Source organism: Vulpes vulpes, chromosome 4 (genome assembly GCF_048418805.1).
Source record: "Vulpes vulpes isolate BD-2025 chromosome 4, VulVul3, whole genome shotgun sequence".
In the NCBI taxonomy this organism is placed as follows: Eukaryota; Metazoa; Chordata; class Mammalia; order Carnivora; family Canidae; genus Vulpes; species Vulpes vulpes.
In genome coordinates, this window is record NC_132783.1 from 93,578,340 (window position 1) to 93,596,106 (window position 17,767).

Genomic DNA, 17,767 nt, shown 5'->3' on the forward strand with positions numbered 1-17,767 from the left:
CACGAGCATGGTGGAGGCCAACGAGGGAGGATGCTTGGCGCATCTACGGGGCTTCTAAAAAGGAGGCACCAGAAAACACTAATATAGAAGATTGCTTCGTCTGACTCCATTAAAATCAAAAACTTCTTTTTTTAAAAAAAATTGTATTTATTTATTCATGAGAGACACACACACACACACACACAGAGGCAGAGACACAGGCAGAGGGAGAAGCAGGCTCCATGTAGGGAGCCCGACATGGGACCCGATCTGGGGACAGTCCCACGGTCACGCCCTGGGCCAAAGGCAGGCGCCAAACCGCTGAGCCACCCGGGCTGCCCTAAAATCAAAAACTTCTATTTATCAAAAGAACGGCATAAAAATGGGAGGAAATCAACTGCAAATGTATTAGTTATTAAAAAAGAAACAGAATGGGAGGAAACAGTGGGAATACATCTAATTGAAACGACTTCCTACAAGTCAGTGAGGAAACCACAACCCAACAGAGAAGCAGGTAAGATCAAGCTCTTCGTAACGGAGGAGACCCGGAATGACCGCATGCCCTGCAAACGGGCAGTGTCGGCGCCATCCGGCAAGGACTAGATCCACCGTGGGGACCGGCCTACGGAAGAGGATGATGGAAATAGGACTGAGGAGACCAAGTGTGGACAAGGATGCAGAGCACCGGGGAGTCGGCTGTGGGGAGAAGTGAACCTGGTGGGGGACTTGGAGGAGGGGTAGCTTCCTGGGTGGGGACAGCCGGACACCTGTGACCAGCAACTGCATTCCGCGCTGGGGCCCTCGCCCCGTGCCCTCTCCCCAGTCCTGGTGTCTTCTCCCTGTGCCCTCTCCCTGTGCCCTCTCCCTGGCACCCTCTCCCCGCCCCGAGCCTACAGTGTGTCTTAACACAAGGAGAGTCCAGGAGCCCAAGAGGAAGCAGCGCCCGTCACAGTCCCTGTGAGCTTTGCGGCGGCCGGTGGCCCGGTGTTGACGGCGGCCCCGTCATGGAGGAGAAGCAAAGCAGCCATTTCCACAAAAACCAGGTTAGTGGTTATATTGGTGGAGGGACAGGTGCCTTTGGGGGGCCAGGGAAGAGTCTGGAAGGCTGGCTGACCAGTTAACAATTTCCTAGCCACGTCCTTCCAAGGTGCTCTGCCGTGAGCCGAGTTGGACGGCAGAGGGCGCAGCGGGCACAGCAGGCGGGGAGGGGCTCTGTCCCCAACGTCAAGGTGCAGGTGTGAGGTTGGGGGTGGGGGGGCACTGAGTCCCCAACGTCAGGGTGCGGCTGCAAGGTCGGTGGGGGCTGTGTCCCTGACATCAGGGTGCAAGGTTGGGGTGCACTGAGTCCCCGACGTCAGGGTACGGGTGTGAGGTCGGCGGGGGGGGGGGCGCTGTCACATGCGGGTCAGCCTCCATCATCAGTGGACAAGCACCCAGAGTTGACACCAAAGGGGGGGGCAGGGGTGGGGGGGAGGGAGAAGAGGGGAAGATGAGGGGGTGGGGAGAGGGGGAGAAATGCACCGCTGGCCCTGCAGGTGCACAAGTGGAAGGTGCCGGCCCAGGTGTATCCGTCCCGCTCTCCGGCCCCCGGGTGGGGGCAGGGAGAGCACCCTGGGCACCTGCACCGGCCTGTCAGCCCCCTGCTCCTGCTCTGCGCCCTGGGCGATGCCCCCTGCGGGGGGGGGGGGGTCCTCCCCACCACCGAGCTCCCCGAGCAGGTGCAGCTCCACGGTGGGCCCCCCGCCCCCCTGAGCAGATCCCCCCTCTGAGAACCAAACACCTGGAACAACGCTGGGGGAGCGGGGGGACCGGGGGACTAATTGCATCCATCACCCACAAGATGCCGAGGCTGGGGACCTGCCCTCTGTCACCCGTGGGACTGAGCTCAGGTCCCAGACCCCAGGGGCCACAGTTGGCAGTGGCATCGCATCAACACACTACTTCTCTTTTTCCCAGGGCCGCACTGGAAGCTGCCGGCAGGTGGCCTCTCCGCACACCCCCCCCCCCCCGCCCATAACATCTAGGACAAGGCCCTGGACTATGCTGGTCACTCTTGGGGGACGACAAGTTCTTTGTATATAACTCCTACCTACAGACTGTGTTTAGCACTTAAAATGTCCAGTCTCGTGTAGTTGGAATTTGCAACTTCACTTCTTTTTTCATTTTCTCCCCATTTTTATTTTTATTTATTTTGGATTTAGAAACATTTTTTTTTAATTTTTATTTATTTATGATAGTCACAGAGAGAGAGAGAGAGGCAGAGATACAGGCAGAGGGAGAAGCAGGCTCCATGCACCGGGAGCCTGACGTGGGATTCGATCCCGGGTCTCCAGGATCGCGCCCTGGGCCAAAGGCAGGCGCCAAACCGCTGCGCCACCCAGGGATCCCTAGAAACATTTTTAAATTCAGTTTGCCAACATGCAGTATCACCCCCAGTGCGCATCCCGTCCAGTGCCCCGTCAGTGCCGTCACCCAGTCATCCCGTCCCCGCCCGCCTCCCCTCCACTGCCCCTTGTTCCTTTCCCAGGGTCAGGAGTCTCTCCTGGTTTGTCTCCCTCTCTCATTTTTCCCACTCAGTGCCCCTCCTTCCCCTAAAACCCCACTATTTCTTATATTCCCTGTATGACTGAGACCATATGATTGTTCTCCTCCGAGCGACCGCAGTCAGCATCACCCCTGAGGAAGCACCGGGAGGGGATTCGTGCCAAGGGCTGAGGACGACCCATGTCCGCACAGACCAGGTCTTCTTGGTCCTCGTCTGTCCCGGCACCGAGGCTCCTCCCACGGCGTGGCTCTCGGGGGCACCGCTGCTGGGATCGCTGGGCTGCAGGGGTCCCCGTGTTGCCCCGCATGTGTCTTGGGGGTAAATCCCCAGCAGTGCAGTTGCTGGGTCGTGAGGCAGCTGTATCCTTAGCTCCTGGAGGACCCTGCACACTGTCATCGTACCCCCCTCCCCACGCCCCGCAGGCTACGGCGGAATCGGGCCCAAGCACTGGGTTCCTATTTGTCGCGTCCTGGGCTCCCACTCCTCCCCCAGCTTGCTAACCAGGCAGCGAGGGGGCGGCGGGGCCATGTGGGGACAGAGGCCCTCGGTCAGGGCACACAGGAGCCGCATTCTCCTGCGGGCGCCTTAACAGCCTCTCGCTCTGCTGATCTCTCTCTCTCTCTCTCTCTCTAAGATCTCACGTGTTTATTCATGAGACAGAGCGAGGCGAGACCCAGGCAGAGGGAGAAGCAGGCTTCATGCGCGGGGACCTGATGCGGGACTCGATCCGGGACTGGGGTCACCCCCAGCCGAGGGTGGTCGCTCCCCCGTGAGTCCCTGGAGCCCCTGCCAACCTGGTACCTGGGGTTCTCCCGGCAGGGGGAGGGCGGCACCTCCCATCCCTTTTAAAGGCCTTTATTGCATTGTCTGGAAATCCTCATTGGCAGATGCTCCGACGGCCGACGGACGATGGACGTGCTCCAGGGTGAGCGCCCCGTGAGAGGTGACAGGCGGAGATGAGGGGTGGGAGGAGGGTGACGCACCGCCTTCTGCCTTTGACCCTGACCCTTGGGCCAGTGCGACTCTGCGTCGGCTCCGGGCAGACGGCCCCAGTGGGCAGTGGGCAATGGGAAAGGCCTACAGGCCAGCGCGGAGCAGGCCCCGCGGAGCAGGTGCCATGGGCAGCAGGTGCCTGCTCTGGGGCATCCCGCCACCGCCACCCCCACCCCGCCCCCAGGCTGTGGCTGCGGCACAGCTGCAGTTCCTCTTGGAAACAGCACCTGGGCTCCCTGCACACCGCCCCCACCCCCCCACTTTGACCTTGGCCACACAGCATCCTCGGCCGAGGGGCTATTACATAAAGCCTGGCAGCAGCAGAAGGTCGGCCTTCTCCCAGGGGGGCCCCGGCTCCCGGGCCTGTGGCAGGAGGATGCACCGGAGCAGGCCTGGCGGGGACCTGAAGCAGCTGCACCCCAACCCGGGGCTCACGCCCAGCCCGCCACAGCCGGGGCAAGGAGACACTCAGAAGCACAAGCTGAGGTGTCGCAATTGCTTGCTATGCGCAATTGTGGCAAACGAGCGACCCTCCTCCTTTTGGGGTCACCAGCCTTCCCAGGATCGCGTGGTTCTCGGTCTTTGACAAGAGGGGACTCTTTTTCTGGGGATTCTGAGAAAAGAATGACTTTTCTATGTGAGCTGGGCTGACATTCAGGCCGGGGAACGACTGGGGAAGCTGAAGGGGATACAGAAAATCTCTCGAAGCTCCTGGCAGCTGCCAACTTGACAGGTGTTCAACAGGCCATGCTCTCAAGAGAGGGAAAGCACGCGGAGGTGGCCTGACGTCCGTGGACCCGTCCCTCCAGGAAGGACTGATTTCCATTCAGAGGCTGGGCTTCAGGGCAGGGGCCATGGTTGAGAGGCTGCAGGGCGGCGGCCCGGTGTCTGCAGCGGGACAGACACGGGGCAGACACAGGGCCGGGGGTTAAGGAGTGGGGTGTCAGCTGGAGAGTAGACAGGAGGGGATTCAGGCACGGAGGGCTCTTTCCCTTTGAGGCATTTGCTGGGTTTATGAACCTGAATCAATCTATGCAGAAAGCCCCTGGATGACAGCTGGGCTTTTTTTTTTTTTCTTTCTTTCTTTCCTTTCCTTTCCTTTCTTTTTGTGACAATAGCATGACACTGGGGATATAAAAACTGGACTTCCAGGACCTATCAAGGAAGAGGAGCCCAGTCATCGCACCAGAGCCTCCTCGGGTGATCCAAATGGTGTCCTTGAAACACTACACCCTAGAAATGGGGGAAACCTGGGGGTGGTCATGGAGCCTCAGAAAAACTACAACCAGGGGCACCATGTGGCTCAGTCGGTGGAGCATCCAACTCTTGACTTTGGCTCAGGTCATGATCCCAGGGCCATGGGATCGAGTCCCTCATCCGGCTCCCTGCTCCGTGGGGGAGCCCACTTCTCCCTCTCCCCCTGCTTGCGCTCTCACCCTCTCTGTCAAATAAAGAAAATCTTCACAAAGGAAAAGATTCCTGTCTCCCTCCCCCCGTCACTCCGACCCCACACTCACACTTTCTCTAAAAACAGCAAAAAACACACAACAAAAAACCCTGCAAAAATCCTGCAACCCAGACCCCAGTTAGTTCATTACCAGACTGGATCAAGGTGACCTCCCCTCATTCTGTCAACCAGAGGACACCGTGAACCGTGTCCGGAGGACTACTGTCTCCTGGAGCCATTATCGTTTATCATAATGGTCAGCGTCGGACAATATGTGACCAAACACACCACGTAACAGGACCCGAGGGTGAAAACATACACAATAAAACTGACCCGCTGATCAGGTGTGTTTGGCAAAATAGAGCTCTCCCTGCACGAGAGAGCTGGAGCTCATCACAGAGCAGCAAGTGGAAACTTAGGACGGAAAAATGCAGTAATTAAAATGCAGGCCTCGGCATATAGCTTAATACAGTTAGACTTCGCGGAAGGAAGATGTAGTGGAACAGAGGAGGGCGGCATGAAGACTGGGCCGAAGCACAGACGTAGGGCCTGGAAACTGCAGGTGCTCGGAGTCCTGTGGGAGCTGCAGGAAGATCTAACAAGCGTGTAATTGGAGTCTCAGAAGCAGAGGAGAGGAAGAAGGGAAAAGAAACCACATCTGAAGAAATACGGGCTGAGAATTTTCCCAAACCGAGGAAGATTTATTACTCCCAGGGTGGATAAGTCCTGGAGGTGCATCGTACTCCAACTACTGAAAACCTAAGATACGGATAAAATATTAAAAAACACAAAGGGTGGGAAGTAGAAGGAGATGCATTACTTTCAGAGTAGAAACAACAGCACGGATAATTCATGTGTCGACAGGAATGAGGGAAGGGAGAAGACAAGGAACGTAATTTTTAAACCACTGACAGAAAAGAAACTGTCAGCCTATTCTATTTCCACAAAAACAAAGACAAAATCCTTTAAAAATGAATTTGAAATAGACGTTTCTGTTACAAAACTAAGAAAATTTGCTGGGAGTGGATCTGCACTAAAAGAAATACTAAAAAGAGTTCTTCAAGTAGGAGGAAAATGATCTCAAGTAGAGTCCCAGAGGTGCAGGAGAGAAGGGAAAGCAAAAGAAAGAACGATGCTGGGGGTGAATAGAAGTGAATCCTGATGGAACATAGTAATAATAGTAATGTCTCGCTCACTGTAAAATATATGTGGAATTAAAATAAATGACATTGAAATGAACGAAACAACAAAAAATGAATGATACCGGCATCCTTAAAAATTGGAGGTAGAGAGAGACCGACCAGAGGAGACGGAGGGATATACCATGTTAATGGATTGAAGATGCAAAGTTGTAGGGATATCAGACGGCCCCCAAACGGGTGTATTTACTCCATGAGAATCCTGCCACGCGCTAGCACTTGTTGGCATGGCCGCTGACCAGCTCCTTCCAAATGCTTTGTGCAAAGGTGAAGGGCTTCCCTCCGGAGGCGCCCAGTGGGCAGGACCGAGGCAGCCCCGCTTGCCCCCTCCAGTTATGTCCTGCCCTGACCCCGACTGCAGACACCCTGCTGCCCCCGGCCCCCCTCCATCCCCTCCCACAGGGCCCAGCGCGACAGCCTCCTGCCGCTGAGAGTCTTCAGCTGTGAGTCAGACACCGCATTCACTGTGTCCTGCACGGGGGATGCTTGACTCACCAGCAGGGCCAGTGGCAGGTGCCACGTCCCCCTGACATGCGGGTGCGGCTGGTGCCTGTTGGCTCAGGCCCCAGGGACACGGAAGCAGGCCTGGCGGAGGAGCTTGCTCTATGACGGCACGAGTGTGCGAGCCATGAAACGTGGGGACAGGGGCGTGGAGCCGAGACACGTGGGGGACAGGGGCATGGAGCTGAGACACATGGGGCATGGGGTGCAGAGCCGTGACACGTGGGGGACAGGGACGTGGAGTTGTGACGTGGGGGATGGAGGCACGGAGCCGTGACATGTGGGGACAGGGTGGAGCTGTGATGCATGGGGACAGGGTGGAGCCGTGACACGTGGGGGATGGGGGCGTGGAGCTGTGATACGTGGAGACAGGGTGGAGCTGTGAGGTGCGGGGACAGGGTGGGCCCGTGACACGTGGGGACAGGGTGGAGCCATGACACTTGGGGGATGAGGGCGTGGAGTCGTGACATGTGGGAACAGGGTGGAGCCGTGGGTCATGGGGACAGGGTGGAGCCGTGACACACAGGGGATGGGGGCGTGGAGCTGTCACACGTGGGGACAGGGTGGAGCCGTGGGGTGGCCGTGGTGTGCGCTCTGTGGGAGGGTGCACACCCTCTGCCGGATGAGGCCACCTTCAGCCGTGACAGGGATCAGACACAAAGTACAAGAGGCACAGAGCGTGACAATCCTGACTTTCTCCGCCACCGGGAGACCCAGGATTCATTTGTCCGGCTCGCGACCACAGCAAGGCCCCCGGCAGGTGACGGTGACCGGCGCATTGATGCCCATCACCTTGAGTCCAGCATCGTGGGGAGGCGGTGACGAGCTTCATGGAATGTGCACGCTTGCCCGAGGCGGTCATGGGTCGTCGGTCACCGTCCGGCCATCACCGGGTCCAGTCATGGCTGTGCTGTGGCCACGCACTGTCACCGCTCCCTCTGAAGTGAGACACATGGGCTAAGTTCTGTCGCCGGGAGACCACAGGGCCCGGGGACACCTGTACAACGGGCGGATGCCGAGCCCACGGGCGAGTCCCTGAGAACCTGCGTCCTGCGCAGCCGCCACGGTGCTGATGGCTGACCCCAGGGCTGGGGTGTCCTGCGTGGCTGCTGAGGCCCCTCCGCCGACCTGAGGTGCTGCCGGGGTGGCCCTGCCAGGGCTCTGGGATCAGGGGGGTGTGGGGGGCGCCAGGCGGCCCCACGGGGAGGGGGCCTCCAGCTGGGGAGCAGCTGCGGCTTTGTGTCCCCTCTGGTGTTGGCTTCCAGGCTGAGGCGCAGGGTGCGGGGTGGGGGGTAGGGGTGCTCCTGGGGTGCGGGGTGCGGAGTGGGGGTGCTCCCGGCGCCACCGCAGGTCCCGGGCTCGGGGCTCCTCCACGGCGCGGCCCAGTGCGTGCCAGCGCCTCACCAGCTCCCCGGGCGCGCAGAGCATCTGGTCCCAGTGCTCCTGTGGCCTGCCCCGCGGGAACATGTGGGGGCCCACCACCATGCGGCCCAGATGCCGGCTGCCTGGGGGGGCGGGTCAGCTCTGGGCCCCAGGCCCCCACCTGGCGCCCGCCCCTCCCCCGCAGGCCGCAGCAAGCGCCCCCCAGGCAGGAGCGGGATGCGGTGGCAGGAGCCCTGGGGGGAGCCCAGCGGGGCGGCGGGCGTCACAGCGGGAGGGACACGGGCCAGCGCAGGGGCAGCCCCGCCTGTCCGGGATCCTTGGCCAGCACCTCCCGCCACGCGCAGGGTGCAGAAGGGCCCAGTGAGGACCCTGGGGGCCAGAGGGCACCCCGACCCTCGCCCTGACCCTGGGCCCAGTCTAGGACGGTTGCTGGTGGGGCGCACAGCGGCCATGGCACCGGTCCCGATGGTGGCACCTCCCCCACTGTCGGTGGCTTTGCTCAGGGATGGGTGGCTCAGGTGCCCCAGGGAGGCCCCGCTGCCGCGAGACCCACGGACCAGGCTGGGCGGGTCCCCGAGGCACCAGGAGCTCCGTGTCCTCGGGCCAGGCACAGCCTGAGTGGGGTGCACTGTGTGGGGCACACCGTGCGCCCGGGCCCCAGGTGGGGCTGCCTTACCGTGAGCTCCCGCGCCCTGCAGCACTGTCAGGCTGAGGCTGGCAGCGTCCAGCTCGGCGGGGTGCGTGCAGAAGCTCAAGGTCTCGCTGTACACGGGGCAGCCGGAGCCCCGCACGGCCGACGTCCTCTTGCTCTTGACCATCGTGTGCTGCTTCCTCAGGGACACTTGGACCCACACACCTGGGGGCGGTGCGGACCAGGCTGGGTGGGGGCAGGGGGCTACTGGGGTCTGGCCGGGGCAGCTGGGGGCTGGCTGGGCGGCGGGCGCACCCTGGACGCCAGGACCCCATCACTCATGGCCGCTGTGGCCCGAGGCGGTGACCCGAGGAAACGGGGTGGGTGGGTGTGGTCCTACGCCCGAGGAAGCGCCCGGCCCCCCCTTTTCCTTCCTCTGTCCCCCGAAGGCTCTGGGGCTCCCAGGGCACCATGCCCAGCCCGCCCGCTGCGTGCCCTGCCTCCCTGCGGCCCCCTGAGCGCCTTCGCCTTCAGGGGACAAGTTTCTTGGCGTGGCGCTCGCAAGGGGTGTGGATTCACAGGGAGGTTCAAGGACAAGTTGCTGCAGTGACCACGAGGACACACAGGTGGCCGGCAACCCCCCCCCCCCCCACAGGGGCCCTTCAGGCAGGACATTCCCTGAGCCAGAGCAGGGCCTTGCTCCTCCAGGTCCCGGCCTCCAGGGAGCGAGGCTGCTGGGACGCCTCGTGTTCAAGGAACCCTTGGGGGGGCGGGGGGGGTCTGGCGCTGGAGGACCGCGCATCTTTCATGGAAGGACAGACGCGGAGGAGGACGGACAGCACCATCCCAGGAGCCAAGACCCTACGGGGGGTAAGGGAGGGCCGACCTGGCCTGGGCCCGTGGGGTCCTGGTGGAGGCCCCGGGGGACACTCATGGGTGCAGGGTGATGGAGTGGCCTCGTATCACAGGCGTCCACGGGGGACAGTGAGGCTCCGAGCCAGGTCGTGTGCAGAGGGAGGGTCCCAGCTGCAGGACAGGAGCTGCCCCAGAAGGACACTCACTGACGGAGCTTGCGTACCCCTGCAGCCGGAGGCCCTTGGCTCGCAGCACGATGACCGTCAGGCGACTCAGGCAGGCGTTGTAGCTGAGACAGAACTGCAGGTCCCCGAACTCGGAGGGAGGCTACAGGGGCCTGGGGGAGGGCACCCGGTCACCCAGGAGGTGCTGGGGGGGCCCCGCTACCTCCTCCTGGTCCAAGGGCACCCAGTCACTCAGCAGGTGCTGGAGGGGCCCTGCTACCTCCCCCTGGTCCTAGGGCACCCCGTCACCCAGCAGGTGCTGAGGGGGCCACACTACCTCCCCCCCTGGTCCGAGCAGTCAGGCACATGTACCCCATTTTCTCTTTTAAACCCCCGTCATTTTATACTTGGGGAAACTGAGGTCTGGTCAGCGGAAGGGGCTGAGATCACACAGTAGTGAGGAGCAGAGCTGAGGGTTCAAACTCCAGGCTCGGGGATCCCGAAGCCTCTTGCAAGCGGCCCAGGTCCTCTCGGGGGCCAGGAGGATAGAGAGTAAGTACTTCCCATGGCTGGCCCATTTGGGGTGTCACCTGTCGCAGGTGTCGGTTGTGGATGGGAATTTAAGTGTGGATTTTCCAGGTGCTCCAGGGGATCTGGTCTCCAAGGCAAAGGCAGCTCAGGGGGCCCTGGGGGCCCAAGAGTGGCTCCCCCCACCCCCTGCAGCTCCGGCCCAGGCCCTGGTCCCTCGGTCCCCCTTGCTGGGCCCCGGGCCGTGTGCCGAAGGCTGATGCTGCAGCGGCTGCAGGGCCAGGCCGCTGGCTGCCCTCAGTAGTGTGACACACGGCACACGCCGGGCCACCGCCATCGGTACCTCTAGGCTCTCGGGCTCCAGGTCTCTGCAGACGACGTGCAGGGGCTCACCTGCCAGGGCCTCGTGCTTCAGGGGGAAGAACACCTGGCCCAGGAGCTGGTGCTTCCTCTGCTTGTCCACGTGGTACACGGAGAATCTGAGGACCCTCTGGGTGACGCTCTGGCTGGACACCTGGGGGACGGGAGGATCTGGGCCTGGGTGGGTGCAGAGACCGGTGGGCGGCTGCGGCTGCGGACACGGGAGCTTGTGCGGAGAGATGGCAGCCAGGGACCTGTGCTCCCCGCAGCCAGGCGCCACCCGCAGGGCACCCTTCCCCGCAGGCGCTGGTCCCCAGGGGACACGGGAGCCTGCACGGTGCAGCTGAGGACCAGCCCCCCCCCCCGCCCCCGGGGCCTCACTGAGACACGGGACGCCCCTCGCCCACGAGGAGATGCACCTCCCGGCACCTGGCCTTCCATCACAGCGCGACGTCCCGCACCCTGCCCTGAGCTGGGCGCCCCGGGTATCCCTCTGGGCCTTGTCTCCTCACCTGGAAAGGGGACACGATTCCTACTCTCTGAGTTGGAAAACCCCAATCGCAGCATCTGGCCTTTGGAAGATGGTCGGTGAGCACGGACTTCCCCGCATCCCCCCTCGGCTGCCCCTGCCCCCAAGCATGAGCGGAGCCAGTGGGGCTGTGACCGGGGGGGGGGGGGGGGGGGGGGGGGGGGGGGGGGGGGGGGCGGGGGAGTCGTGAGTGGACGGGAGCCCGTCGGTGAGCCGGACGTGGAGCCACGTGGGTCTGTGGGCCTTGATCCTCACAGCGCGGGAAGACCAGGGTCACTTGTGAGTTCTGCTGCCTGGGCCCCTGCCAGGCCTTTGGCTCCAGCCCCTGCCCCCAGCCCCAGAAGGGGGCGAGGATCAGGGCCGTGCTCTCGGGAGCACACTTCCGCCACGCACAGACCTCTCCGCCCCTCACCAGCGCAGCTCGACCATGTTTGTCCAGGCCTCACGGTGGCTCCTGAGGGCTGGTTCCCATCAGGGCCCCAGTCACCTGCTCGGGCTCCCAGACCCCGCAGCCTCGGCACCTCGGCCCTTAGCCGGCCTGTGCTCGGGCAGCCAGGGCACCGCCTGCTGCGGACCTCAGTGGGGCTGGCCCTCTGCTTGCCTCGGGAACCTGGCCGGGAGCACCCCACCCCCCCACCCCCGCCCCCGGGCCGGAGCCAGGGCTGCCAGCGCCTGGCATGCATTCAGGAGGCGCTCCAAGGATGGCCGAGAGGAGCACGGGCCTCTCCCCACACCTCCCTCCGGTCTCCCCAGCGCCACCATCAGGCTCAGGGCTGTCGTCCCAACTTGGCGGTGGGATAAAGCGGAGCCCTGGTGTCTGGGGCCTCGGGGGGACGTGGTGGGGCCCACCTTCACAGCGTCCCCTCCCCCCCCAGCCCGGGAGGCCAGGGCCCACCTGTGCAGCGTCCACTCCCCGCCCCCGCCGGAGGCCAGCCCCCTGCTCCAGACGTCCTACCTGGAAGACGAAGTGCTCATCGAACTGCGGGTTGGAGGTCTTGCGCTTGGTCTTGGACTGGAGGAAGCGCCGCTCATCGGGCAGCAGGTACAGCTTCACCAGGGGGCTGCAGGCCTCGGAGGGGGCGCGCAGCCTCCGCGCCTTGATCAAGCCCACCAGCAGCTGCTTGGCTTCCTGCCGGTATTCCACAGAGAACCACAGCCGCCCCAGGCAGCCCTCGGGGAAGTCAGTCTCACTCCTGTCCTCCGGGACCCTGTACAGCTCCGGGTTGATGGTCCCCACCGTGCTTACCTCTCCTGCGACACAGGGCCACGTGGTCTGCCAGGAGGGGGGGAGGGGCGGCAGCCCAGGGCCCCCCACCTGTCTCTCCTTGGCTGAGCTTCCAGCGGGCAGCCCTCTCCGGGCTGCACCCCCCAGCCCTCCTCCCACTGAACACAGCCCCGTCTCCAGTGCAGCTCCCCCAGGAAGCCCACCAGCACTAAGGCATGCCCTGTCCAGGCCTGCTGCTCCCCGAGGCCCCCCGGCGTCCCCGGTACTCATTTACCCGCTGCCCCGAAGGTCAGGGCCTGCTTGGGGCTGGGGAGGGGGACGCGGTGCCAAGCACCTGGCCTGGCTCCTGCCCACCATGTCTGGGGGGCGTCAGTGACAAAGCTTTGCCTCTTCCTCCCCTTCCAATTAGAAGGGTCAGCGGTGCCGGTGTGGTCCCGGGGAAGGGGCCTGGCGTCCGAGCACGGGGGTGGCAGAGGCTGTGCCCCCTGCGTCAGGCCGCCTCGCAGCCTAGCACAGAGCCCGCACGCGGCCCGCGCCCCAATGTGCTGCTCACCACCCTGAGACCTTGACAAGGCCCAGCTCAGCTCTGAGGTCGAGTAAGAAGGGGTGCGGTCCCTTCCCCCTCAGACGCCCGAGCTGGGGCTGCCACGGCTCCCGGTAAACCCGAGTCCTCCAAGTGCTCCCTGGGCAGCTCTTTCCGGGGGTCGGGAGCAGAAGGCCCTGCCCGGAGCACTAGGCTCCCGGGGACGTGGCTTTCCTGCTGAGACCCAGCGGAGCCCCCCCCTCCCCCGCGGTGTTTCACTCCCGGGGTCCAACCTGGGGGGGAGGTCACTGTCCAGGTCCCACCAGCAGGTGCCAGTGCTGTGGGCTTTCCCCAGGCATCGCAGTCCTGGGGCTTTGCCCACAGAGCTGGTGACTGGCGGTGAGGGCTGCTGGCCGTGGAGGCCAATGGGTGCCCCCGACGCGGCCTGGACGGGCCCTGGCCTGGGATGGGCTCTGGCGGGAGCACTCACCAGCGATTCTGCCCGAGGTGTGGGGCCGGAGCTCCAGGGCGAGGCAGGGGTTTTGTGGGGCCTGCACCCACCCTCCACTGCGCAGGGGCCCCCGGTCTTGGTCTTGGAGGGAAGGGGGCACCACAAATGGCACATCTGGTGGCCTGTCCCGAGGCAGGGAGAGGACATGCATGTTGGTGGCCTCGGTGTGCTTGGCCCACAGGGGAAGAAGAGGAAGCAGGAGCGGAGGAGGTGAGAGCACCATCTCCTGGGGCCCCCTCGGCCCCGTCACCATGCCTGCAAAGCCAATGCTGCTGCCTGCTGCCGCCAGGCCCTACTCTAATGCCTGTTCTGGCACTTGTGAGTCCTGCTCCCCGGCCCCGCGTGTCCTCTGCGCCCATTTCCTCATCTGGCACATGAGCCTGCGACGCCTGCCCCGCCGCCGGTGGTGACGGTCCCGGGGTTCCCTTCTGGCGGGCCGAGGGCTGCCCCACAACAGACCCCTGCCAGCCCGTGCCCGGCCCCCTTGCCTCCTGCCTCACCTGCCCCCGGGCCTACGCCCCCCGGGCCCCTGGAGGCTGCGGGCAGACGGGGTCCCCGGCAGCTCCTCGTAGGCGGGCACGGCTCGAAGTTTCTTCCACAGGCAGCAGCTCCCGCAGAGCAGCAGCAGCAGCAGCAGCCCCCCGGCAAGGCCCCCGGCCATCAGGGCCACCTGCTCTGGGGACAGAGGCCACCAGGATCGCCTTGCGGGGAGGCCACGCCAGCCTCACCCTCACCTGCTGGGGGCAGGGCTCTCGCAGCACCCGGCCCCTGGGCGGACCCCTGGACCCCCGCCCCACCCCCACCCCCCCACCCCCGCCAGCAGGTTTGGGAAAGCCGCTGGCCCTGAACCTGGGCTTCTAGCTGGAAGGGACCATTTCCTCGTGCTCCCATGTAGCCTCCCTGAGCCTTGCGTCCGGGTCGGGCTGGGGTAGCCCAGTGTGGGCGTCAGGCGCCCCAGGAGGCACGGGGGACGCTCCTGGGGTGGGGCAGCTGCTGGGACGCTGGACTGTTTGGGGTCCGTAACTTCTCTGAAGGCCCACCCCTTCCTCAGCCCTCGGGGCGGTGGGAGAGGGTGCGGGCGGGAGGGGCGATGCGCCCCGGATGGGACCCCCTGCGCTGCGGGGCCGGGACCTGCGGGGACCTGGCCATGGGTTCGGGCTCGGGCCGCTGGGCAAGTGCGGCCTGGGGGGGGGGGCCCGGGGGAGGGCCCGACGCCCGCTGGGGGCGAGGGTGGGGGACTTATGGGCCATGGGGCTGTTGGTAGCGCTCAGGTCTCGGTGCCTTCAGCCCTGGGGCAGGCTTTTAAGGGCCGTTGGGGGCGGTGCAGGCCGGGAGCCAGCCAGCTCCACCCAACCAGGCCTGGCTCATCCAGCAGGGGGTGGGGGGAGGGGGGGTGGATGCCGGAAGGGAGGTCGGGGTGTGTTGAGCACGGGGAGGGAGGTGGGGCTGCAGGGCAGGGCCGCAGCATCTGATGGAGGGGCCTGCACCTGCCCCCCCCCGCCCTCCCCCCAGGCTGGTGCCCACCAGGCTCCCGGCCCCCAACCCGGTTCCGCTGGGCTCCGCCCTCGCCAGCTGCGCCGCTTGGGACCGTGACCTTCAGCACCTGCGCAGTGTCTGGTGGGGTTAGGGCTCTCTGGGCTGAAAGGGTCAGGATGGTGGCCAGGCCTTGGGGGGGGGGGGCTATGTGCACTGTGTGACTCGGCAGCACTGCGTCCCCCGGACACCCGCAGCTCTGGCACCGTGTGGATTCCTGCCGGGGCGCTGGGGCGGCGCCGGGTGACGAGGCTGGGGCAGGGCCTCCCACTCCTCTGCGGGCTCTGGCGGTGCCCAGGGGAGGACACGCACCCCCTTGGGACACGGCACAGCATCCCTGGGGGCACCGCTGGGAGCATGTGAGACTTGGGGCCGCGTCATAGGTGGGACCGAAAGGAATGGACGTGCATGGGGTGAGGTCGGCCTGTCTGACAGCTCTGAGGGCCGCGTCCCAAGACCGAGTCAGCCCCGCTCGCCTGGCCCCCGTACCTGGCCCCCCACGGAGGAGGCTGAGTGGACAAGGCACGGAGCCCACTGGGCTGGTAGGGCGCAGGTGGGATAGGTGGGTGGTGCCCTCGGGGTCCTCCCTGGGTGGTCAGGTGAAGGGGGTCCCTGCGTGTGTACCCAGTAGGGCCTGTCTGTCCTCTGCAACCTGGGCTGCCAGGAGGCCGGGCGGCCCCTGTACCAGCCGTTCCCCTGGCGCCCACTGCGCTGGCTGCAGGGTCTGGAGGGCCTGGGGCTCGGACCTTTGCTCGTGTTGGGCTGGTGATGCCTAGGAGAGGGGGCTCGGGCTTGCGGGGTTCCCATTTCTGGGTGAGGTTACCGGGTTCTAGGGCCGAGGCAGGACGGGGGTGCTGTTGGAACCCCCGTCCTTGCAGCCTCCGGGGGGGGTTTCACATCCTCCCTCCTGCCGCTTGAGGCGCTCAGGGGGCCCCCACCTGGACGGGCAGCAAGCAAGGCCCATGCAGCCCGCATCGGGGACCCCCCACGAGGCCCGCCCCAGCCCCTGGCTGGTCCCCGGCTGCGCAAGTGGGTGCTTCTGCCAAGGGGTGCCTGTGGCTGCCCCAGCCTCCTGCTGAGCTCTCAGGCCTGCTGGCTGCTCTGTCACAGCCCCCCCCCCCCACCCCCCTCACAGCTTCCCCCCAGGACGACCTTCTCTAGCCTGGCCGGCATCTCTAACCCCGACACTGCACCCACTTCCTCTCCGTTCCTCATGTTCAGCCCCCACCCCCAGCTGTCCTCCAGGCTCACCCCGCAGGACCCCGCCACCACCCCTCTGCCGCACCCAGTGCCTGTGTGACCCCGCGTCTCCCTCCCCGGCTGACGGGGCTTCATGAAGGCAGGGAGCCGCGTCTTACTGGGCGCAGCATCCGGGCCGGGGCTGGAGGGCTTGCACCCCGGGTGCGCTGCTCCCCCGGCTTCCGCATCGCAGGCCCCCACAAGCTCTCGGCTGGGCCTGGAGACCAGAGGCTGGGCCTTTGCCCTCATGCCGCAGCCCGCTGAGCGCAGACCCTGGTTCCGTCTCCTGCAAGATGAGGGCAGGTGTCGGGGAGATTGCTTCTCCTGCCACTCGTGTTTGGGGGTTGAGGGTGCAGGCTCGGCACACGTGGCCTCTGGAGACCTGCTGTGTCACCCTGAGGGGTGGGGACTGTCTTCCGATGAGCAAACGGAATCCGGGGCTCTGCCGACCACCTGGAAACCGTGGGGCGCCCCTGCCCTACTCCTCCTTCCTTTCGCCTGCTGGCCGGCCGAGAGGAGAGGCCAAGCAAGGCCCGAGACCGTTCCCCGTGGGCCGGCTGTGCAGCAGGCCGAGGGCCGCAGCCTCGGGGCCGGATCCCCTCCGTCCACGGTGTCCAGGCCTGGCTGCAGCCGGGCCCTGCTTCCTGTTTTCAGGTCTTGTTCCTCCCCGGGTCTCTGGGAGCTGGAAAATCTGGAAACAGCGGCAGACCCGGTTTGTCTTTTCTGAGGCCAAAAGGAAGTCACATTTCACCTGGTAAGAGCATTCCCGGGGAGGGTGGCAGGGCCCCAGGCCTCGAGGCCTCCGCGCCTGCCGTGTTAACACTTGAGGGCAGCGGGTGATTGAATAGAAAGGCCACTTTCAATTAACCCTAAGAGCCAGCCTGTCTGGGGACCCTCGTCTCTCGTCGCCGCGGAACAGAGCCCGGAGCAGGATGAAGGCTGTGCCAAGAAACACACGGCCGGCGCCCACTGGCTCCTGACCTGGCCAGCCTTCCTCGGCGCCGGAGGCCGGGAGGCACAGGGCCGGCCCTCGGCGGCTGCTGGGAAATGCTTCTTAAAAAGTTTTGTTTGCACGTATCAAGGTGTTAAGTTGATGTTTCGGCAAAGACTCTGAGAAGTTAGCTGTGAACCTCCAGAGGGGTCTCCCGGGACGGCCGAGTGGCTGCCCTTGGCTCAGGGCGTGACCCCGGGGTCCAGGGATCGAGCCCGTGTCTCCCCTGCATGTGCACACGCTCCCTCCCCCTCAAATAAATAAGATCTTTAAAAAGTAAACCAACAGGAGCCTCCAGAGAGCGGAGGTAGGCAGGTGGCAGAGAACCAGCCTCAGCCCACCCTGGGGGACCAGGCCGTGCGGGGGGAGAGCGCCAGCCTTGGCCAGGTCAGAGCTGGAGGGTGCCCCCCCTGGGGCGCGGGCTTGAGCCCACCTCCTCCTAAGCCCTGGCCTGGACCCTGCTCTGAGCCTGCTGTGCGACCCCGGGGTTCAGGAGTTCGGGATTCCTCTGAAGCTCCCCCTCCTGCGGACGCAGCCTCAGGGACCCCCCAGGACCTCGTGTCTCACCGGGGAATGTCACAGAATCGAAGAGCCACCTGGAGGCTGATGCACACAGGCGGTGAGGCTCGGG

General features: G+C 64.6%; 1 protein-coding gene across 1 annotated transcript; it reads right to left on the reverse strand.

Annotated features, from left to right (window-relative positions):
• Window positions 1-7,339: 7,339 nt before the first annotated feature.
• SYT15B (synaptotagmin 15B) lies at window positions 7,340-14,040 on the reverse strand. Its single transcript, XM_072756458.1, has 7 exons — window positions 13,874-14,040; window positions 13,353-13,495; window positions 12,070-12,365; window positions 10,569-10,739; window positions 9,740-9,860; window positions 8,724-8,903; window positions 7,340-8,169 (listed from the first exon to the last, which is right to left on the reverse strand). The coding sequence occupies exons 1-7, from the start codon at window positions 14,032-14,034 to the stop codon at window positions 7,832-7,834; spliced, it is 1,410 nt and encodes a 469-aa protein (XP_072612559.1). The 5' UTR covers window positions 14,035-14,040; the 3' UTR covers window positions 7,340-7,831.
• Window positions 14,041-17,767: the final 3,727 nt, after the last annotated feature.